The 24951-nt window shown below is 39.0% G+C and overlaps 1 protein-coding gene across 7 annotated transcripts in view; it reads right to left on the minus strand.

Annotated features, from left to right (window-relative positions):
* Window positions 1-24951, minus strand: part of PDE4D (phosphodiesterase 4D) — a 1555180-nt gene that overhangs the window by 54766 nt on the left and 1475463 nt on the right. For 6 of the 7 annotated variants that reach the window (XM_063664836.1, XM_063664835.1, XM_054489823.2 and 3 more), the window contains one exon: window positions 14002-14114. In XM_063664836.1, the coding sequence (XP_063520906.1) occupies window positions 14002-14114 (113 nt within the window). Of the gene's footprint in view, window positions 1-14001; window positions 14115-14200; window positions 15021-24951 lie in introns of those variants that run through there. The other variant, XM_054489828.2, reaches the window with a different exon arrangement.

Genomic DNA, 24951 nt, shown 5'->3' on the forward strand with positions numbered 1-24951 from the left:
GAGATCTTAGATCTTAGAAACCATACTGACAATATAAGATTAAGAAAACAACAGAAAATCAAAATATATACCAAGGAAAATGTTAATAGGTTTCATTCTTATCACAGCATACTGTTGAAACTTACTTGAAATATTTTCTTAAAAAAGATACAAGAGGACAAGTGTTTAGTTTTTAACAAGGGAGGGGACTAGTCAACAAATATTGATTACCTAATTTATGAACAGCTCTGGCCAAAGTGGTCAAAAAAAAAAAAAATCAGGACTTTAGTTTTCCTAAACCTATCTTAATTTTTAACAGAATTATAGCTTTGTTCAATCTTTACAGTCTTCGGCCTCTTTTGTGAAATGGGTTTCCTTGTAAATAATAAAATGACACCTATATGTATTTAAAGCACTCATGAAATAATTTTATCTCTTTATTAAAAACTGTGATAACCCTTCCAAATTTGAAATTTATTGTCTTCCTAAATTCTTGCTACAAAGCCTATCATTAATATTGCAGTTCATTTTTTCCCTAAAGATTGAAAAAAAACACTAACAAATATATATTAAAGTCTTTATGGTCAAAGAATGTACTCCTTTTATAAAACTTGGAGTTGATGTAAAGGCACAGACAACACAAGTTACCTTAATAATAAATGCACTTTTCTTTGTAATTTTGGGTAATTCAATGAGATTTATAATTCTTTTAAAAGACACACAATCACTTGTAGTTTTGCATGGTTCTTTTTTTCCTAATTTCCCACTATAGTGAAATATCTGTTTTTCCTTCTCTGTTGGGTTTGGATTGGAACGATCAGGTAGAATTAAATGTAAAATAACAAAAGGAAAATACTTTATAGATCTTCTCAAAATACTTTGAAGGGCATAATCTCTTTAAGATGGCTTTATTCATATTTAAGCCAAAAACAAAAAGCAACCAAAACACTGCTGTTTATACAAAAAGGAGCTTCAAAATCAGCCAGTTATTTTCTGAAATGGAGATGGCAGACATTAGCCTGCACTTACTCCAATATGGCAGCTGCATCTTTGCCTCTTTGCTATGGACACATCCCCAGCAGGCCTGTACTTTCTACTCTCCAGACCTGTTTATGACAGGCCAAGGTGTTTCCTATTATGGTGCCTATGGGCTGCACAGTGCACTGCTTGTCAGTAATAAAAGCCAGAGGCTGTCCCTATAGGGATTACAGTGCAGCAGACCAGAGATGCTGATGGGAATGCAAGCATGCCCCAGGCAAACATTGCAGAATACTCTCTGACAGGCAAAAGCCAACAAACACATCCTTTCTTCCCAGACTGGCAGGGAAAGTATTCAGTTATGTCATTTTCACTTGGAACAAACTAATAAGAAGAATGTTATTGCTAAAACAGGTAGAGACGAGAAAGAGCAGTGTATGACCATGAATATGGCCTCTATGGTTTTGTCTGTGCATTACAAACTTTTAATTTAAATGAGATGAGATTGATCTAGCATATACTATGATAAAATTTCTGAGACATGAGTATCTAAAAGCAGAACTGAGATTAAGTGAGAAATGCTCAGGATTCCTGTCACTGAAAGAAAAAGAAAAAAACCTTTCTTGAAAGGCACAAACTAGAATGCTCAGACTCTCCATCTACCAATACAAGATAAAAAACAGCATTTGCATTAACCAACATCATGCATTCTTGTACTAATTTATGTGACTAACTACAAAATGTTATATTGACACTCACTGTGTAGGGTGTCAGGATGGCCAAGTGTTCTAAGGCACCAGACACTCACTGGGTTGGGCTAAAAACACCGTAGAAGACCTCATCAGAACAATAAAACAAAGACACAAAATATTGTACTAACAGTTAAGAAAATTATAAATAAAAGTTCTGTGGAAAGTCAAAGGTATCCAATTAGGAGAGCCTGAGGTGGGAGATATAGGACACCCAGATATAGGATGGGAAGAAGAAGATCCTTTATAAAGGATGTAGCATTCCAGATAGGCCTTAAAAGATGGCTTCAATTTTTTAAATAAAACTTTTTGTTTTAGAACAGATCTAGATTTACAGAAAACTTGTGGACACAATACAGATAATTCCTATATACTCTACATTATTTCCCATTTTTAATGTCTGACTTTAGTATGGCACATTTGTCACAATTATTGAACCAACACTGATACATTATTATTAAACAAAGTCCACACTTCATTCAGATTTCCTTAGTTTTCACATAATTTCTTTTTCTCTGTTCTGGATCCCATCCAGGATACCACATAATATTTAGTCCTCATGTCTCCTGAGGCTCTTCTTGGCTGTAGGTATCTCAGGTTTTCCTTGTTTTTGATAACCTCGACAGTTTTGGGGAGTACCGGTCAAATACTGGTAAGTTTCGAGGGTAGAATGTCCCTCAACTGAGATCTGTCTGATATTTGCCTCATGATTACACTGGGGTTATATGTTTTCAGTAGGGAAACCACAGATTAAAAGTGCAATTTTCATCAGATCATATCGAGGGTATATATTATCACTTATCACTGTCAATGCTGACCTTGATAAACTGGCTGAAGTAGTGATAGGTTTCTCCACTACAGTTTCTTTTTTTTCCCTTTCTACACTGTACTGTTTGGAAGGAAGTCAATACGCACAGCTCACACTTACGGTGTAGGGGGTTATGCTCTCCCTCCTTGAGAGCAGAGTATCTATAGAAACTATTGGGAATTCCGCACAGGAGGAGATTTGTCTATTCTCCCCCACTTAGGTATTTATTTCATAAATTATATCAATATGGGTTTATGGGTATTTATTTTACCCTTTGGGATATAATCCAATACTATATTATTTTCTTGCTCAAATTGTTCTAGCTTTGGCCATTGGGAGCTCTTTCAGTTTGCTCTTGCAACTCTTCAATATATTCCCATGGGTGTAGGGTTCTGTTTGTTTGAGCGGGTCCTTACTTTCTGGCACTACAAGATGCTCCAGGCTCATCTTACATATTTCCTTCCTGAGTCCCTAGAAATCAGCTATTTTTTTTCAAAGAGTCTTGGTTCCTTTTACCAGAGAATGGTATTAGAAACCAAAATGAGGGTGCTAAGTGTGCTCATTGCTACTGGGGTATGGTTGCTTCTAGACCCTCTCAGCTGATAGAGCAAGGAAATATTTGTGTGTATACTAGATGGTAAGATGTTGAGAGGTAGAATGGAGAGTTACCTTCTTAATATACTTTTCTTAATATTAAATATTAATAAGATATTGTGTGCCTGGGTTACTTTCAGTCTTATGCAGAGGAAGAACGTATGTACATTCGTTTATGAAAAACACTGGCTAGACTATTCTTCTGCACTGCATTATGCATTTCTGCTAGAAAAAGCTCAGAGATTTTCAGACAAAAATCTCAGGCTTGCTTGATGAGCTATACTGTAAAATTACAGAAGGAAACAAAGGGCAAACTCCTTGAAGGTTGAAAATAAAGGAAAAAAACATATAAAACACCACCAAAAAAAGTGATTAATGGAGGAGAGGGGTAAATAAAACATTATAATAGTCCTCTTTGGTTAGTATCAACATTATTAGGCCACTTTGACAAAAGGATAGAAATCAGTATGGCAGACACCCTTCTCTAACCCTCACCCCCCAAAATAAGAAAAAACTAATGTTATTCCTTCACATATGGAAATGAATGAGTTCTACTGAGTATCTACTATGATTCCTGACTCAGTCTAGACAATTCCCATCTTTTAATTCATTAAATCATCACAGCAACTATTTAACAGATGAGAAAACTGAAGCACAGAAGGCAACGTGGCCCAATTTACATTTGGTAAAAGGCAGAGAATGAATCCAATTCAGGCAGGCTGTCTATAGTAGAGTGCTCTAAATCCACGGACCATTCTGCCTAAGGAATGAATATTTTATGAATTGGAATATTTCTGCTGAAGGAATTTGCCATTTTCTCCTCTAGTGGAGAAATCCAACTGAGGGTAAAGAAGGAAAAATGTTGATTGTTTAAAACAATAAATTAGTCTCTAAATTGTTCTTGCAGCTGATTTAGACTAGTGTGTCCAAAAGTATGCCCAGTGTTAGTAAATGGTAGGCAAAATGCTTTAAGGTGGTGCAAGATGAATGTTTTCTCATTTTGTTATTTATTAATTTGAGAAAAAAATACAGAAAAAATATAACTTGAACATCAAACCTATGATTTCATGTATACCATTACTTAAGATGAGGCACTTGGGTGAGTATTTAGATTTAACAATAAATTGCTCTTAGCATTTCTATACTTTGACAATAAATTATCCAAAAAAGAAATTAAGAAAATAATCCCATTTGCAATAGCATCAAAAAAATACTTAGGAGCAGCCGGGTGTGGTGGTTCACACCTGTAATCCCAGCACTTTGGGAGGCCGAGGCGGGCAGATCATGAGGTCAGGAGATCGAGACCATCCTGGCTAACATGGTGAAACCCCATCTCTACTTAAAAATACAAAAAAAAGCCAGGCGTGGTGGCGGGCGCCTGTAGTCCCAGCTACTCGGGAGGCTGAGGCAGGAGAATGGCATGAACCCGGGAGGCGGAGCTTGCAGTGAGCCGAGATCGCGCCACTGCACTCTAGCCTGGGCAACAGAGCGAGACTCCGTCTCAAAAAACAAACAACGACAAAAAAATACTTAGGAGCAAATCTAACCAAAGAGGTGAAAGATCTATACACTGGAAACTACAAGACATTGATTTAAAAAACTGAAGAAGACAGAAATAAATGAAAAGATATCCCATGTTCATGCACTGAAAGAATTAGTAATGTTAAAATGTCCACACTATCCAAAGCCATCTATAGATTCAATGCAGTTCCTCTATTGATTCAATGCAATTCCTGTCAAAATTCCAATGTCTTTTTTTTTTTCACAGAAATAGAGAAAAAAATCTTAAAATTTATATAAACCAAAAAAGACCTAATGGCCAAAGCAATCTTGAACAAAAAGAACAAAGCTGCAGGCATCATATTCCCTCATTTCAAAATATATTATAAAGCTACTGTAATCAAAACAGCATGTTACTGGCATAAAAACAAACATCAACCAATGGAACAGGATAGAAAGCCCAGAAGTAAATCCAAGTATTTACAGTCAATTGATTTTTGACAAAGGGTCCGAGAACACACAATGGAGGGAGGACAGTCTCTTCAAATAGTGTTGGGAAAACTGGATGTCCACCTGCAGAAGAAAGAAACTGTACTCTTATCTCACACTCCATATAAAAATCAACTCAAAATAGATATAAAGGCTGAAACATAAGACCTGAAACTGTAAAGCTACTAGAATAAAATATAAGGAAAAATCTCCACAACAATGGTCTGGGCAATGATTTCTTGGATAGGACTCCAAAAGCACAGGCAACTAAAACAAAAATAGACAAATAGGACTACATTAAACTAAAAAGTACCTGCACAAGCAACCAAATAATAGAGTGAAAAGACAACTCATGGATCAGGAGAAAATATCTGCAAACCATACATCTGATAAGAGGCTAATATTCAAAATATATAAAAAATTCAAACAACCAAATAGAAAACAAATCGATTAAAATTAGGCAAAGGATCTGAATAGACACACTTTGCTCAAAAAAGAGATATGAATGGCCAACAGAGATACAAAAAACAAACAAACAAAAAAAAACAGTGCTTCCCAGCCCTGCACAGTGGCTCATGCCTGTAATCCCAGTGCTTTGGGAGGCTGAGGCAGGAGATCACTTGAGGCCAGGAATTCTAGATAAGCCTGGGCAAAATAGCAAGACCCTCTCTATACAAAAAAATAAAAAAGCCAGGTATGGTGGCACACACCTGTAGTCCTAGCTACTTGGGAGGCTGAGGCAGGATCATTGAGCCCAAGAATTTGAGGTTATAGTGAGACATGATCACGCCGCTGCACTCCAGCCTGAACAAAAGAGCAAGACCCTGTCTCAAAAACAAACAAACAAAAACTCAACAATATCTCTAATTCTCAGGGAAATGCAATTAAAACCACAATGAGCTATCACCTCATGCCTGTTAGAATGGCTATTTTCCTTTTTTTTCTCTTCAACTTTTAAGTTCAGGGGTACATGTGCAGGATGTGCAGGTTTGTTACATAGGTAAACATGTGCCATGTTTGCTTCACATATCATCCCATCACCTAGATACTAAGCCCAGCATCTACTAGCCATTCTTCCTGATGCTCTCCCTACACCCATCCCACCCCTCAACAGACCCCAGTATGTGTTGCTCTCCACCATGTAGAATGGCTATGTTCAAACACATGAATGATAACAAGTGCTGGCAAGGATGTGGAGAAAAGGGAGCCCTTCTACACTGTTGGTGGGAATGTAAATTAGAACCACCATTACTGAAAATACTATGAAGGTTCCTCAACAATCTAAAAATAGAACTACCATACAATCCAACAATCCTACTTCTAGGTATACACCCAAAGGAACTGAAATTGGTACATCAGAAAGATATTTGCACTCCCATATTCATTTCAGCTTTATTTACAACAGCCAAGATATGGAAGCAATCTAAGTGTTCATCAAGTGTTCATAAAGAAAATGTGATATATAAAGATTATACAGGCCGGGCGCAGTGGCTCAGACCTGTAATCCCAGCACTTTGGGAGGCCGAGGCGGGCAGATCACGAGGTCAGAAGATCGAGACCATCCTGGCTAACACGGTAAAACCCTGTCTCTACTTAAAAATACAAAAAATTAGTGGGGCGTGGCGTGGTAGCGGGCACCTGTAGTCCCAGCTACGCAGGAGGCTGAGGCAGGAGAATGGCGCGAACCTGGGAGGCAGAGCTTGCAGTGAGCCGAGATCACGCCACTGCACTCCAGCCTGGGCTACAGAGCGAGACACCACCTCAAAAAAAAAAAAAAAAAAAAAAAAAAAAAAAGATTATACAGCCTTATAAAAGAAAGAAATTCTGTCATTCACAACCTCATGGAATGGAACTGGAGGACATTATGCTAAGTGAGATAAGTCAGGCACAGAAAGACAAATACTGTCTTTAATAAATGATCTCACTTTATGGGGAATCTAAAAAAGTCAATCTCAGATACAGAGTAGAAATGTGGTTACCAGAGGCTGTAGAGGAGGAGGGAGAGAGAAATGGAAGATGTCGATCAAACAGTACAAAATTTCAGTTAGATTGGAGGAATAAGTTCTAGTGATATATTGCACTGCATGGAGACCCGAGTAAATAATAACGTATTATATATTTTACAATTTCTAAAATAGATTTTTGACATTCTCATCACAAAAAGTTAAATTGGTGAGGTAATACAGATATGTTAATTAGCTTTACTAAATCTTTCTAAGATGTATACATTTTAAAAATCACATTATACCCGAGAAATATATACAGTTAATATTTGTCAAGAATGACAAATAAATTTTAAAGATTAATAAAAAAATACATTAAGTTAAAACATTCAACATATAACAGCAGATATGAATGTACACAGAAATGACAAAATCCCAGCACTGTGGGAGGCTGAGGAGGGAGGATCACGAGGTCAAGAAATCGAGACCATCCTGGCCAACATGGTGAAACCCCATCTCTACTCAAAATACAAAAATTAGCTGGGCATGGTGGCGTGCGCCTGTAGTCCAGCTACTCGGAGGGCTGAGGCAGGAGAATTGCTTGAACCTGGGAGGCGGAGGTTGCAGTGAGCTGAGATCGTGACACTGTACTCCAGCCTGGCGCAGAGCGAGACTCCGTCTCAAAAATGACAAAATTTGAGCAACATTAATTTAGACTGTAAATTCTTAAAGAATAGAAAAGTCATGTTTTTCTTCTAAGAAATATTATGTTTTTACATTGCAAGAAATATGTGACACAGAGTTTTTCTTAATCTCTTTTTTAATATATTCTAGACAGGCAAGCACATGTAATTTATTGAGCACCCAGTGTGTGCTAATGCACCAAACTGAGCTTTACATACATTATAGCTAATGGTCTCAATAACTTTTTCATTTTATTTTCCCTTTTCATTATCCCCACTTTAAATGAAAAAACTGAGCTCCAGAGCGGTAAGGCCTATTGCCCAAAATATTAGATAGGAAACAACAGAGCTGGAATTTGAAACCAAGTTTGCCTAATGAAAAACATTTATGTTCTTTTCACTGTACAAAGCTGCTGTAAGTATCACTGGTGCCTACTCCAGGCCAGGGAGTAAATATCATTCATCCTTATCACGTACAAAGTATAACAAAACAAAACCAAGCAGCTCTGAATACTAAATAATAATAATAAATACTTTATAAAAGATAAACTATTCTCTAAGAGTAAAAGATAATAAACCTATTGTCATTGTAGTTGGTCACTGAACTTAACTAAATTTCCTAATGGACACAGCAGAATTGTTTGTTGTTTAAGCAAATATCAAGGCATACCCCCCAATCCCTGTTACAGGGAATAAAAAAAGTCTTCTTCAAATGCCTTTCAAAACTAATGTGAATATTAAAATAAAGTGCTACTGATCTCTCTATATTCCAGAAAGATCTCAGACTAACAGTGTCAATTAAACTATTACAACAAATAGCCATGTAAAAACTGCTCCCCTACTAGAGCTATGCTATCACAAAATTAACCCCAGCAATCTACAGTTCTAGAAAAAGAGTTCGTCCCTTCTGCTGAAAAAGAGAAAACCAAACCCTACATATTTTGTGAATCCACTGAAAATAATGACATCAACAGCACTTCACATCCATCATGTATTTATATCTTAAGTGATAGCTACAATCTATGTAACTATCGCAGAAATCTTAAACTGAACAAAAGCATTATCTATCATCATTTCTCTCTAGAAAAATACCAGTTTGTTTAATCTGTCCATAACATTAGAAAAAATACTTCTTTTATCATGGCCAATCCTTATGTTTTGGAATTTTTTGCAAAAACGTAGACAGTTCATAATGCTCCCAGACAGAAGTTACAACTACTACCCCAAATATTAAGTCAAAATATAACTGAAAAAAAGAAATTTCTCTAGTAATGATTAATTTATTGAATAATTAACAATTAGGGGTTTTTGAGAATTAAATGTTAGGAATAATTAAACTTTCACTAAATACTGGCAAGGAACTGAACAGATGACAACAGAGACAAGTTAAGATTTGTTTTAATCCTAAGTTTTATGCTAAGGTAACATCAAGGGCTCTACTTTTCAGTGAAAGAAAAATTTCCTTTAAAATTGTTTCCCTCTTCCATTATTACTTAAAAGCAAAGAAAGTATTTTTTCTAACAGTGATTATAGGATTCTCAATCTTTCATATTAACTTTTAGGTACTACATGTAAGCTACGTAAATCTTGCCCAAATCTACCTTTATTGAGTAGATGAAAAAGCAGATATCGAACTCAAAACATCTACATGTTGATTTTCTATAATTATAGAAGATATTTTCTTTTGAAATTTAAAGTTTGTATTTAGGCATATTAACACTTTTTTAATCTAAGATTTAATATGTTAATGTAGAAAACAACTGAGGCTATTTTCTCTCTATAAAACTAACATGTCTTTTCCAATTAACTTAGTTTCCTTCTTAGCAAAAGTTTAACATTTATATCTATTGAGTTACGTTGTAGTTGCATAATGTGGAAATATCTTAAGATTTAGCCACTTCTATGAAGATCCTATATTTATTGCAACACCCCTCCTGCCCAGAAGAAAATACATCAACAAAAAGTTCTACTATATGTTCTGCATTGACTATTACAAAGCAGTAGGGGGAGCAGCCAGAGAAAGCTCTGAGACAAAGCACCCAGCAAAGCAATTTAATTTACAGGCAATAGAAACATGCTAGAGAGGTTTGCCAAAAGCCAAATACACAAAATAAATTCCATAAAGAAGTCATGACCACATTTGTAAAGCTGGCCTAAGTACATTTCGGATGAAGCATAGAAAAATCTGAAGTCTCTTAGAAAGGGTCTGGATTCTAACTTCAAGACAGACTTTCAGCTTGAAACACAGTCATTTCCAGCCATGCCAAACCTCAAACTGCCCCCAAAATTAGACAGCAGAAACAAAATACATTTTTATAGTGATATGTCTTAGGAAGAACTCAAAATGATTTCGTTTTCTCCTTTGAACCTCACTGAACTTACAGGGAAGGCCTGGTGAAATGTGCATTATTAGGTCACAAGAGGATAACATTACAGGGTTCCATAGCATAATCCTTGAAAGCCCTGAAGCCCAGACCGCTGTCCTGCTCTCCTGTCCACTGACTCCCATCCTCGATATACTTTCCATGAGAGAAAGGTAACCAAAAACACGGTGAAACTATTCTGCCTAAAAGGTATTTTACTGAAAACGCACATTGACCACTAACCCTTATTACATTTCACATGTTCTAAAAATTAATAGGGTCTGCATTTTCAGTTTTTGAGTAAAACAGGAGAAGTACTTAGTTAGCTCTTCTGTCTGGCATTCTGTAACTGGAATTTAAGAAAAGCCTAAACTTCTAATTAGAACTTCAGAATGTTCATGTCTGTATTATACCACAAAAACTGTAAATATAATTTAAGCATTTTTATGATACAGAAATGTGTGCTATAGACAGTTATCTAAGAATTATAAAAATCTATCAAATTTGAAATGTCTAGTATAAATTACAACTGAATGGTAAAAAGACATTTTAGCCATGTAGGCAACCAATGAAGTTTGACCTAAAACCCAAATAATAGCAATAGCAATAACAACAGATACAGTGCCTACTATTGTCAGATACTATATTAGCTAGCTCTTTTTTATATATTCTTTTGAACTCTTACACTGACCTTTCAAGATAGTTATTATGGTGCCCATTTTATGCTAAGGAAACTGAAGCTAAAAAAATTGAAGTCATTTCTCTAATGTAACTCCATTAGTAAGAAACAAAACCATAATTCAACTTCCAGGTTTGCCTGCCTCCAAAGCTTTGAGACCTCACTAAAATTACCCTCAATTGCAGCAATGAGGTTCCAAAGGAAACCTGTACAAATCTCAGGCAGATTAATGTGCTTATAAGGGTAAATGCTGTAGATTTAATCACTCAAATTAAATGCCATCTGGAATCTCTTACCCTACTTGGTACAAGCATCCTACATGTGTTACAGCCAACCCTAGCCTTGGCCAAGAATTCAATAATTTTCCTGCTTCAATGCCATCAACAAGCAAGAAACATATATAATACCAATACAGGAAATACAGCTAGTTGCTCCTAGAGCATCATTTAAAAGCTGCTAATTGTTTAAGATGCCTTTTATTGAGAAGTCTAAGAAACAATGTGTTAACCCAGTTTGTTAAATGGGTTTGAGGAATCAGTTTCCTCCTTCCTAACACCTAAATCCATCTCCATAATAAGTATTCTCTATCACCATTTAAAAATCCTGATCTCTTACTAGTGTTTTTATTGTGTTTTTCAATCTATTAGAGTAAATTTTTTAAAACCTCAAGAGAGAACACAGAAAACTGTCATACTTTTTCAAAGGCTAAAAGAGAATAAACTGAAAATATCAGTTTGAACACGTGTATGTAAAAAGAATGGATGGTAATAAAACTAACAACTGAAAAAAAAGCAATGTTTCAGACTCATTCATTCATACTCAAGAAATATCAAATAACTGAGTGGAGATGATGCAAGCTGTACACATTTCCAGTTCAGACTGAAGGTGTGGCAACACTCACAGGGGCCTTCGGATCAGCTGCTCCAACTCAGTTTACAGCTTTTGTGGATGTGGCTTATTCATGCCCTTGTTATCAAGAAGAAGGGTAACTACAACCTTTAGCAAGAGCTTTTTTTTCTTTCTATGCTAACCCTTTTTTGTCTATAAAAGTCATGTAAGCTTAGCACTGATTTAGAAATAAATAAAGAAGACATGAATGGCTTGGACATTAAAAGTTTAAGCAACAGCTTAAGCTGAGCTAAGTTTAATGTTAAAAATTAGTGTGACGGCAATAATTTTTCAATTCAGCTCTGTCGTGGGCTAGGAAAAAATATCCTGATTTTTCAGCCACAAGACATAAACATTGCTAGAATGACTACATTTTGAAAAAATTATCTTCTCACTTTACCTAGATTTCATTTTAACCAAACAGACCAACCTCTCCTATTAAACCTGTAAATTAACTCAAAGTCTAATCTGGGGCCTTCATAATAAAGCTTATTTTTTTAAAATCCCTGTCTTATCTGGTGCCTTTAAAAGAAAGGAATCATTTTAGGCAATTATTATGACCTAAAAAATTTTTGTATCTTAACATATAGATTAATTCCTTGACAGCTGAAGTCATTTACAATACATTATTAAATTTCACATTCAATTTTAAATCCAAACTAGATCTCAACATTAAGAATATGGATTTTAGGGAAAGTAACTAGCTGCTCAAATTCATTTAGCTGAAAAACTACTGTCAAATCACCTTGAAAACATACACTAATGCTTGCACATTGCTAAGTGGCTTTTGATTCTGCTCTTCCTTTTCTTACACAGAATCAACCACACAATAGAATTAAGAACTCAGGCCCACGGCAAAGTGCTCCCATTTAGCAGTTAAGACACTGGACATATTCAGCATATGTCTACTGCTATTGAGAATCAAATTATGAAAACAAACTATATTTTATAAAACTAAGAATTTGTTACCCAAATGAGAAAAAGGTGCCTAATGCCACAGCAGGGGGTAAAAGTCCCAGTAAGAGAGCAATAATTGGTCATTCTGATGAGGAGCTGTGCCAAATTTAGAAATGAGGCACAAATGACAAAAAACAGAATTGATCATCAGTGTGGACATGGGTAGGTCAGTGTGCATACGGGTAGGTTAGTATCTGCTGGCCGTGTCTACAGAGCCCCTTTTATTTATTTGAAGCCAACTTTTCACTTGACAATGCTACCTACAAAAGCACTGTTAATAGATAAGACAATCAAGTGGCTGTTATGCTGTGGCCTTTTTGTAAAAACTGCATGAGAACAGGTGGGATAAAAACCATAGAAAGGTAGAAAAAAAAAAGCATCACTCATTGAAAGATATGTGCACATAGATGAACTGTAAGATAATATAACCTTCTTGACCTTGTAAATAGGTGGCCAAAAATACTTAAATATCTTGAAGAGGCAACTATTACTAATTGTCACACAACATTACCAGTCCTTACTGGCTGAATCCTTCAGCCATCTGCATACGACATGCACAGGCAAATAGCCATTAAAAACATGCACAATTCCAATTATCTCCTTGCATAACTAAAGACAAAAAGAACAGGAAATCCAAAAAATACGGCAAAACTGAAAACACTATACCTTGCCTTCCGTGCTATATTAAGGCTGTCCCAGGCTGAAGGTTACTTCTCAGCCCTCAAAACTCCATTAACTGCCAAGACCAGCAACTTAGCACATATGGCACAGATGCCTAGTTGAAGCCTCCTTGTACTAAATGACCTCAAAAAACTGAGCTTTCTTTCCAAGATTAATGGAAACAAAAGTAATGATCATAAGGAACCTTCTAACTCTGTTAATGTTTCCTGCGGATATGTATGGCCAACTGAATATATAAAGGCTCAGTTCTTGCGGGGTACCCTGACAACTAGATGAATTAGGGTGAAGGTTCCAAGTTCGATGAACTCTTCTGAGTTTGAGTGCCCTAGGTGGTGACATTCAAGTGATTTCACAGACATTCACCAATTCTTATTTTCAACCAGGAATCCCAAGAACACCTTTAAACATGCAATGCCCACGGACCCTACTGGGTTTCTGCTGCAAGGGCACAGTGTTGTTACTTAGGAACCCTGTGTCTTGGGAGGTACTTAAATTTAGCACGTCAAATTGCTTTTGGAAAATGTTTATCTGGCGTGACTAGGAGAGGCAAAGCAAGGAAACAGGAACCTCCCTCTAAGGAGCAGAATAGCCAACATGCAGTAAGCCTAAAAAACCTCTCAATGTATTTCCCGGGGCTATGGGTACCAGCGGCTCGCCGGCATGGGAATCAGCAGCCTGGGGGCATCAGTGACAGCAGAACCGGGGCTTACCTTGTTGGAAGCCATCTCACTGACGGAGTGCCTGGTCTGTAGGGTCTCTAGCTGGTCCAGACACCAGTCCAGCTCCTCCAGGGTCTCGCTGGCCAGTTTCTGGTAGGCCTCCTCTGCGAAGAGACAGGGAAAGGGGGACTCAGTTCTCAAGCGCTTCACGGGTCCGCTAGCGAGTTCAAAGGGGGCCATCCTGCCATACCCCGCCATGCTCGGATGCCCGGTGTCGGCACATGAGGGCTGCTCCTTCATATTGCCCAGCCCGGCAGTGCAACGGGGGCGGAGGCTCTGCTCGCGGGGCGGCCGGCCTCGGGGAGGCACGGTCTCTCCAGCTTGGCGTCTCGGGTCGGCCTCCAGGGAGGGCGTGCAAAGAGCGGCGAGCCAACTTTCACACAGCGACGCGGGCGGAAAAACCACTATGCGACTTTTCAACTGTGCGGCGGGCCCAAGTCCCAGTCCAGGAGCCCGGCTCTAGCGGATGGCGAGGGGGTGGCGCGAGCGCTTGGGTGCCCGCCCCACAGAGGAGCGTCTGGTCCACAGCCGGATCTCCTGGGTCCCCAACCCGGAGCCGCGGCCCCACGCCCGCCCCGCCTTGCCGAGCCTTCTGCACGGCACTTGAAGTGAATGAATCAGCCGCGGCCGGGTGCGCGGCCACCACGTTTCCTGTTTTCTTTCTCAACTCCTCGGGCGGCAGGCGCAGCGCAGCTCCAACGCCGCAGCTTTCCGGGAACACTCCCCCTCACGCCCCTCTCGGCCCCTCGGCGCTGCCTGGCTCCTCCTCAACCCCCTTACGAAAAGATTCCGAATTGCAAAAGCCTGTCCCTGTCCGTGCCACCCGCCGCGTCCTTCCCCTCGGGCTCTGCCCCGGGGGCCCCGCCACCTCGCAGTGCCATCCACCCCGGCGCCGCCGGGCGCCACTCGCTTTGAAGTGCAGACGAGGAGGCGCGGCGCGAGCGTGTGTGTCTGTGGGGCTGCTGTGGGACCGTCTGTGCTAGGAGAGCGGCGGAAAACCCGGCGTGGAGCGCCTGCAGCCCGCCGTCCGGGGTCGCGCCCGCCGCGGGGCTCAGGAGGGACTGGCGCGCAGGCGCGCACGGCCGCGCACCTGCCCCGCTGGAACCCCGCGCGCCCCGCCGGGCCACTGCCCTCCAGGTTGCCCCGACCGCTGGAGCCTCTGCGTCTCCACGACTGGCTGCTTCCTGCGAAGTTTCACAAACAAGGTTATTTAGGACCCTCAAGGTTTCTGAGGGTTTAAGTTTTAGGGTTTCTGGGGGTTCGTTTCTAAAGGCTTAGGATTCACCTACTTCAAGGAGGCAGGGTTGTGGGAATTAAGACTGCATTCTTTTTCTACCTAGCCCAGTCCCTACTAAGTACCAGACTTCCAAATGTTGGGGCGGACAGAAACAAGCAAACAAAATATACAATGTTGTGGGGTCGGAACGCTTTATAATTCACAAATTTGACAATAGGCTGCATTTTCATATGCCGAATTGCCTAAGTTATCTTAAAGGAGCAGCAATGTGAAAGAACCACATGGTAAGGAGAATTTACGCATGTCCTGCATACTACCCCTTTCCCCTGTGAGTTGCACAAGACCTAGATGATCTTGGGCCAAGGAAGAAAATCTGGAAGGGTGTTTCTACCCACCATGTGCAGAGTACACTACAATTTTGAGAAAACGGAAAGACCATATTCACAGGCATAGAGAAGCCTGTTCTGTTTACAAAGGCTGACCCAGGGGACCAGGGGCACTGTCCCTAAGCAGATCAGTTGTGGGAGAACTTTTCTACATTAGCATGCAATAAGCAAACCATTCACAGTGAGGAGAAGTCAAACTCCCAAGAGTCCATTTGATAAAACTTTGTCATTGTCGAGTGGAAAGAAGATACTGAGAAACTTACACGAAGTAGTGGGATCCCTTGTCTTTGTCTTTGAATCTACAGGTATTGGAGAAGAAATTCTGCCCTTGAAATTTAGACTCCATAAATTATCATGGCACAAAAAATAAATTCATAGATTGAATTTAGGCTCCTGGGATTTTTGAGATAGCTTTTTATGTGAACTTTGTAAAAGTTAGAGTAACTTTTAAAGTAGTTGTTACATGTGCCACGTGGCTTATTGTTATCAAGAATTCTTGAACTATTTACTGTTCACTTTGAGTACTGTAGGTTAAAATTTGCCTCTTTTTTGTTCTACTTCCTCCACCCCGCAGTCTATGTAAATATATACTTTAGATGGACAAACAACTGCCTAAACCTTGCCAGGTGAATTAAAGTTTCAGATTGAAGCTTTTTTTTCCCTTAACAAGCTTAAAGATATTAATAATTTTAAATGGTGAATATAAAATACCTGCTCTGTATAGCTTCCCCAATTCTAAGAATGTAAAAAATATTACATGCTTGTTATACAAATTGAAGCATTACACACAAATATAGGAAGTCCATTGTAACCCCACACCCTAAAGATCACAAACAATACTTTCGCCTATGGCTCTAACACAATCATTTTCATTTTACTGAATAACTTCCATATGCAAGTATAGCATCATCTAGTTGCCATGGTAGTACATCTACTATATGGTTTGGTTTTGATATTTTCCTCTCTCTCTCATTCCCATAATATAGGAATGTAGGAAATTTTAAGAGAATATTGACTTGTTTTATGATCATTTGAGCTGTCCATAGTTAGCCTATCCAGTGGATTAAAGATGCATAACCATTGTGTCTGGGATTTGTTCAGTGCCATCTTTTCAATCATTGGTTACAATGAAGCTGGGAGTCCCCTCTGAGGTTTGGCTTTCTGTGGCTCCTCTCCCCTGCACTCCAACTTTCTCAAAGCCTGAGCCTCAAGTGATTTCCCAGTAGCTAAGTAAACTGCCCCCTTCCTCCATCTTCACCAAGTTCCCAAAGCTTTTCAGAAATCAAAAGTACAAACTCAGGCCTCAAATCTAACAGGATGTGGCTCCACACATTATATTTCAGTTGTTATTTTTTAATATGGAAAATAATTCAGGAAAGTTTTGGCTAATGCTTCAAGACATCATGCACTTTATACACAGGATTTGTTCTTAAGAAGGTAGTGTAGTGACAGGAGGAACAATTTACTTCAGAATATCCATTTTATGTCCAAGCCATGCACCAGCCATTTTTGACAGACAGGATTTGAGTATGATGATAAAATGGTGTAAGCATATATTTTAAGTTCTAACATCTGTATAAATAAGAAAAATGAAAAATCACTGGAACACATCTACATACTAGTGAGAAAATAATTACTAACAACAGAGTAAAGTTTGCTCTGTGAAACTGTTGCTCAAATAAACAATTATTCTTGATATTAGGATAGAGCTGAGAATATTGCTTTTCTCCAAATTTCTAGGTGAATAGGCAATATAGCTAGCCACGATTTTTCAGGATCACTTGTAAAGCTTCACTTTTAGGAATTTTAACCCCAAGTGTTCTAAGACAGCAAGTAACTGACCTTTTCATCCCTCCCAACAAACCTCAAAGTGGAGTTGCCAACTATCCTACAGGAAATTGAGTCACCACACCAAGCAACACACCTAAATGTCGACAGCTAGCAGGACAAAAACAGTGAGCCAGTTTAATTTTGGCTTTTACCAAGAACACATACTGCATTCATTAATAAAATACTTCCCCTCAACCCCTGCTAGAGTAGTATACACTGTGGCTCTCCTTAAAAATACATGAAAACTCTTTAACTGCACCAAATCTTGCTAAGTCAAGGAACTAAACAGAGAAAAACACCCAAGTAAAAACTATTGGCTAAACTCCCTAAAGGCTGGGAGAGGGCTATGGAACAGCAACTGAGAAATAAATTGAGCCTTGAAGTCCCCTGTTACAACAGCATCAGTTTTCTTCAAGGCACCTTTGAACTATGTAACACCCGCATTCCGCTCAGGCTCTTCTGTGAACAAACAGTCCTCAATTCTTGCGGGCCAGCACTTGGCTTCTGTCACAGTGATATGCTTAGAGGTTCCCCTGACACATGGCCTGAAACTGTGCCAGGGGCTCCAGGAGAAGATGCTGAAGCAGCAGCTTCCTTTTGAAAAAGGAAAAAAGTAATCACCTCAGAGCCACATTAGTTAGCTAGAGGTTGAGGTCGTTTTTTGTGAAATGTTCAGTCCATTACTCTTACCCACAACTCACAGTGATGTTGACCATTGAGGTAAAAGAATCCACTGTACGGGATGTGTAACTATGTGGACATTAGTTTCTTTGCCAACACTTGAAGGTCTGCTAAAGGACTGTGTCGGCTTGTCATAATTCCTAGATAGACCTATTGGTATACATGAAAAGAACAAGTCCAAAAAATACCACTTACTTTGGACATTATTTGTATGCCCTTAATTAAAAAAAACAAATTATAACAGTTGAGGTCGGGCGCAGTGGCTCAGGCCTGTAATCCCAGCACTTTGGGAGGCCAAGGCGGGCAGATCATGAAGTCAAGAGATCAAGACCATCCTGGCTAACACGGTGAAACCTTGGCTCTACTAAAGATACAAAATACTAGCCGTGCATGGTGGCGGGCGCCTGTAGTCCCAGCTACTCGGGAGGCTGAGGCAGGAGAATGGCGTGAACCCGGGAGGCAGAGGTTTCAGTAAGCTGAGATTGTGCCACTGCACTCCAGCCTGGACAACAGCACAAGACTCTGACTCAAAAAAACAAAAAAAATTATAACAACTGATCCAGATATTTTATTATTATACTTTAAGTTCTAGGGTACATGTGCACAACGTGCAGGTTTGTTACATATGTATACATGTGCCATGTTGGTGTGCTGCACCCATTAACTCCTCATTTACATTAGGTATATCTCCTAATGCTATCCCTCCCCCTTCCCCCCACCCCACAGCAGGCCCCAGTGTGTGATGTTCCCCTTCCTGTGTCCAAGTGTTCTCATTGTTCAATTCCCACCTATGAGTGAGAACATGCGGTGTTTGGTTTTTTGTCCTTGTGATAGTTTGCTGAGAATAATGGTTTCCAGCTTCATCCGTGTCCCTACAAAGGACATGAACTCATCATTTTTTATGGCTGCATAGTATTCCATGGTGTATATGTGCCACATTTTCTTAATCCAGTCTATCATTGATGGACATTTGTGTTGGTTCCAAGTCTTTGCTATTGTGAATAGTGCCGCAATAAACGTACGTGTGCATGTGTCTTTATAGCAGCATGATTTATACTCCTTTGGGTATATACCCTGTAATGGGATGGCTGGGTCAAATGGTATTTCTAGTTCTAGACCCTTGAGGAATCACCACACTGTCTTCCACAATGGTTGAACTAGTTTACAGTCCCACCAGCAGTGTAAAAGTGTTCCTATTTCTTTTACACCTGTTGTTTCCTGACTTTTTAATGATTGCCATTCTAACTGGTGTGAGGTGGTATCTCATTGTGGTTTTGATTTGCATTTCTCTGATGGCCAGTCATGATGAGCACTGATCCAGATTTTTTTAAAATAAAAGAACTACGACAAAAAGCTCCTAAGAGCAATTACTTAAATCTCCCTAACAAGTTCCAGCTTCTCTTCTCTTAATTCTTACAAAATTTCCCCTTTGTTCTAAGGAAGGAATTGATACTGTCTACAGTAGATAGAACTGGAAAAAATGATTTCTATTTCACTGTGTATTGCTTTGAGCTAGTCATTCCTTTAGTTTGCTACATTAAAAGATTTGTGTAGGTCAGGTCTAACTTTTGCTGTCTTAATTTTTTTTCCTCTATACATTTTATCTGATGGGAAATACATGAAGGCTTTGGATTCTCTTTCAATGTGTACATGTAATAGGTTTAAGCTGAGTTTGCTAGTGGCAAGCCGCTCTCATCTCCAAGTGTATTTCTGGCATCAAATTATTGTTTCGAAGTATTTTAAAATTGTATAAAATATATAAAACTTTACTTAGTACTTCATAAAGCTTCCAAAGGAAAGGTGTACAATTTTGTGACAGTTTTTCTTTTATCTTCTCACTAGCTACAATTGTTTTTCCGAATGTTGCCTATGGCTCTAGTAGAATTTTTAAGTGAAATAAACATGAGGTTGGCTTTCATTGACTTTTAGTCCCACCAGTAACTCAACATTTATTTAGCACTATGTGCCATGTACTTTATTAGAGGTTGCAGAAACAAGATGATGAAAAGAGTGTGTCCCTTACCCAGAGTCCAGCAGAGGAGGTAATTTCAGCAAACAACTGTAGAATGCACTCTCACAGAAGGAAGCATGTGGGCTATGGGACAGTAAAAGAGGACTATTTAAATCAGACAGGGACAGAGGTGGAGTGGGAAAAGGCTGAGTCCTCAAGAATGAAATGAAAGAGAGTGGGAAGGATTTTTAAGAGAAAAGATGAGCAAGTACACAGACCTATGATGAACAAGATGTCTGTGTCGGCCGGGCGCGGTGGCTCACGCCTGTAATCCCAGCACTTTGGGAGGCCGAGGTGGGCGGATCACCTGAGGTTGGGAGTTCAAGACCAGCCTAACCCACATGGAGAAACCCTGTCTCTACTAAAAATACAAAATTAGTCGGGCTTCATGGCGTGTGCCTATATTCCCAGCTACTTGGGAGGCTGAGGCAGGAGAATCGCTTGAACCTGGGAGGTGGAGGTTGCAGTGAGCAGAGATTGTGCCATTGCACTCCAGCCTGGACAACAAGAGCAAAAAAACTCTGTCTCAAAAAAAAAAAAGAAAAAAGATGTGTGTGTCAAAAAAGAAATAACCATGAGTAGAGCCTTGCTTAGGGGAACAGATTCTGGAGAAATCTGAGAAATCCTCAGCCACTGGCCATCTCAGAGACTGGCCATGTCAGGCATCTGCAGGTAGGACTGTATCTTCAAGAGTAGGAGTCACAGAGTGACTCAGAGTACTGTGTGACATGGGATCTGATTTTATTTTATATGGAAAATTCTAGCGCTATGCAATTAATGGAACTGAAGAAAGTAAAGTTGAAGTCAGTGCAACCATTATCTTTGATCATATTAAGAATAAAATTAAATAACTTATAGACCATTTGCTTCTCTGATGATTATTCTTATCTAAGACAATCTCTGTATTAAAATCCTACGTAGACATATGTTCCCACAATATGTCAGGTATGAACAGAAGGACTGCCCAATGTGACTTGAAAGGGGGTGAACTTCTTGCTCTTAAAAACTACAACCTTGTAGTCACTAACTTATTAATCATACCATAATAAGACGGAGAAAAAAACAATGGAATTCACCAGAATTTCTTTCACGAGAGTCTGCCTGCATGAAAATGTTCGATAAGGCTATTTATGACAGAAGGTGAGACTTTGAAGAGCTTTGGTTTGGGTGGAACTAATCTGTGCCTCATCTACACAGGAAAGGGGAGGAATATGCCAGTTGCTAGAGAGGGAATATGTATGTGTGTGCATGTGTGTAAGCGCATGAGAGAGTGAGAGAATGTGTGTTTGTGCGCATGCGTGTGTGTAAGAAAGGAGTCAGCTTGGTCTCTGTGTGTGCATGTATGAAAGGGAATGAAAGAGCGAGAGGGAGAGAGAGAGTGTGTGTGTGTGTGTGTGTGTGTGTGTGTGTGTATGTGTGTGTAAGAGAAAGGAGTCAGCTTGGTCTAAAGGGTAACTCCAATTTGTACATTTTCCCTTTCTCCCAATCATCAATAAGGTTATTGAAGGGGTGTGTGTGTGTGTGTGTGTGTGTGTGTGTGTGTGTGTGTGCGTATAAGAGAAAGGAGTCAGCTTGGTCTAAAGGGTAACTCCAACCTGTACATTATCCCTTTCTCCCAATCATCAGTAAGGTTACTGAAGGTACAAAATCCCAACTTTAAAAGATTTTTTGTTTTGTTTTGTTTTATTCATTGAAGGGACTGAGCTTGAAGGCCAGATTGGCCCAAGTAGAAATGTCTCTCTGAGCTGACATGAGAGAAGAGGCAAAGAAAGAGGAGAAAGCTTTTATAAGACTAGGGAAGCCTTTTGTCCAGAAAATTGGAGTTTGAGCTAAGTTTAATTAGGCATCTAGGTTGGGGGCTTCATGTGACATGTGTGCAACTGTGAGTGATATTATTCTTTGAAAGAAACTGGAAGAGTGGAGAAAGATTCCAATCTCTATTCCACTATATACAAGCAATTCCAGGCAGTTCAGCTACTAATCTTTCTAGGGCCTTATTTCACCTATAGATTGGAGATAATAACAAGAGCCTTGTAAGTTATTTTAGTTCAAGTGAGAGGTTGTGAGTTAAATAATCTTGCATTGATTGCCTAATAGATTCTTTTCCCTTCCTTCTCCATTGTATCTTCACTTTCTCCTGGACTTATCTTATGTCTCTAACTTAAATGCAAACATTCTATTAATTTAAGTGAGCCTATCAACTAATACCTAGGTATAACCTCGGGGTCCAGAAACTTAATAGTTACCTGGAACAGTTTTTAGGGTAGCTAGAAAGAAAAAAGAATTTCAAGGAATGAACAGGGATTCATTCTGAAGAAGTCCACTTAGAGAACACAGGCCATTCAGGAAGCTACAAACAGGTAGGGATATAAAGTTTAGATCAGACAGTGGACAAAGATAAAGATGGAGAACTAGTCTTGGAGGACTTGTATACTATTCTAAGACAATATTTTCTTCTAAAGAGGCCATTAAAAATCTTCTAAGTGAGGAAGTCACATGGTCAGATTTGCTTTTCGAAAAGATTACTCTGGGAATAGTATAAAGGCAGATCAGAAAAGTAAAGACCAGTTAAGAGGTTGGTGACCAGATAAGGAGAAAATCCTAGGCAGTCCCTGAAGGGGAAGGAGAAGCTGCAGAAAGTTAGGAGGAAAAACTCTCAGGAGCGAAGAAAAAGGAAATGTCAAAGGAAAATATTGTTATGGACTGAATGTTTGTGTCTCTCCAATATTCATATGCTGAAATCTAATCCCCGGTGTCACAGTATTTGGAGGGAAAGCCCTTGGGAAGTAATTAGGTCATGAGAATGGAGCCCTCATGAATGAGATTAGTGCCATTATAAGAAGAGGCCAGAGGTTGCTCTCTTTCTACCACATGGATACATGCCACATGGGCAGTCTGCAACCCTGAAGATGCCCTCACCAGAACCTGACCATGCTGACACCCTGATCTCAGACTTCCAGCTTCCAGAACCGTGAGAAATAAATGTTTGTTGTTTAAGCCATCAGTTTATGGTATTTTGTTATAGCAGCTTGAGCTAAGACAAATGTCAAGGCTTTGCCATTGATATTCACTACAGACCGTGTATACCCACGGGTTTGCGCTAAGATAATTTTCATTCCAAACACGTACTTCAGCAACACAAGACTAAAGAGGGTGTTAAAGAATGCTACTGAGGAAGCTTTTGTCTGGGAAGTTGTTTGAACAAAGTTACAGGACGATTTTTGCAAACAGGTTTAAAAAAAGTTATAATTATGTATGCTATTTATGTATTCTTGTTGTAATTTTAGGAATCAATTTTATTTCCCTGGGGGGACTGTAGGAGAGCAACTGTGTTTCCATCATATACTATCAACCTTAGGATATAACAGTCTTTTGTTCTTTACCTTTGTTAATTACTGCATACAGTACTCCTTAGAGAAAACAAGGAGTTTGAACAGATTATCTTTAGCGCCTACCCAGCTCTAACATTCATTTATTATCTGATTTCTGAAATTGTACTATCTGGGTTGGGTGTTGGTTTTAAGGTTGTTCATTGTAGTTAGCCTGGATGGGGTCAGCTATGTTTGTAGAGGGAATTCCTAAACTGACCAGTTACTTGTCAAGGATCCCATCCAATACCACGATCCTGGAATTCTGTGAGTTTAGCTCAACTGTTCTTCAGGGGTACATGTTTTCTATTTGAAATTGAGGTATTCTCAGAAATAAAGCTATTAATAAATAGAAAGTTCTGGAGTATATTTACACTCACTCTGCTTATCTCCACTCCTACCCCTACCATATTCCCATCCAATACTTTGCCAGCTGACTTACCAATTTCTTCTTAATTTCTGTAACTGTCACCTTCAGTCAAATTCTCATCTGTGTATTTCTAGATTCATATAATGGTCTACTACTGGATCTCCTTGGATTCACTTTTTCTCAACATAGTCCTATTTATAAAGTCAGAATAATCTTCCTTAAACCCTGGTTTTATTGTTTCATTCTTTTAAGAACCTGCTGCACAACTCTCTCCTACTTATTGTATTAATGTCACACTTCTGTTCACATAGGCCTTTTTCGGCTGCTTTTCAATACCTTTCCCTTTTATTTACATCTAAGACTATCCCATCCAGGACTGCCCATCTTAGCCAATCTTTCCACCTGGAAACAATTTGCTGGCTTCTTCCTCTATGACTTTTCTAATGTCATTTTTATATTTGTGTCTAGGCCTTTCTATAACTGTCTAGAAAATTCCTGACATTTACAGGCACTCAACAAATATTTGTGAGTGAATAATCAATAAGTATGCTTGTTTTCTATCAGATAAGAATATTTATTTCCAAATGAGATTCAAACAGTAATACTGGCCTGGGTGTGGCTTCCTACATGTAATCACCCTTGTCTATCTCTTGTTCTCAGTCTTTTGCTTTCAAACTCTTTCTCTTTTTTTAAAAGAGTATTAGGAACTAACATTGCCAAAATTTGGTAATGGTCAAGCAGATCATGGTGTCTTACTGAAGTGAAATATTAACATTAAAATTAAAATGACAAGTATTATGATATATCATTCATATGTAATGATCTTTACAAAATAGGGTAAAATTTTAAAAGAATTCACCAATACACCAGTACAATGTTTGGGAGAAACAGATGAATGCACAAAGGTGCATCTGATGCAAACACCCCCAGAAAAATGAGCATAAGTTCATATTATCAATATTTTTTACTCTAAAAGTGTTCACTGACTTCCCTGAAGTCACCAAGGACTCCAAGTTAAGAATACTTTCCTGAATGAAGAAAAGAAAGCAATTATTTTA

Source organism: Pongo pygmaeus, chromosome 4 (assembly GCF_028885625.2).
Source record: "Pongo pygmaeus isolate AG05252 chromosome 4, NHGRI_mPonPyg2-v2.0_pri, whole genome shotgun sequence".
Lineage (NCBI taxonomy): Eukaryota > Metazoa > Chordata > Mammalia > Primates > Hominidae > Pongo > Pongo pygmaeus.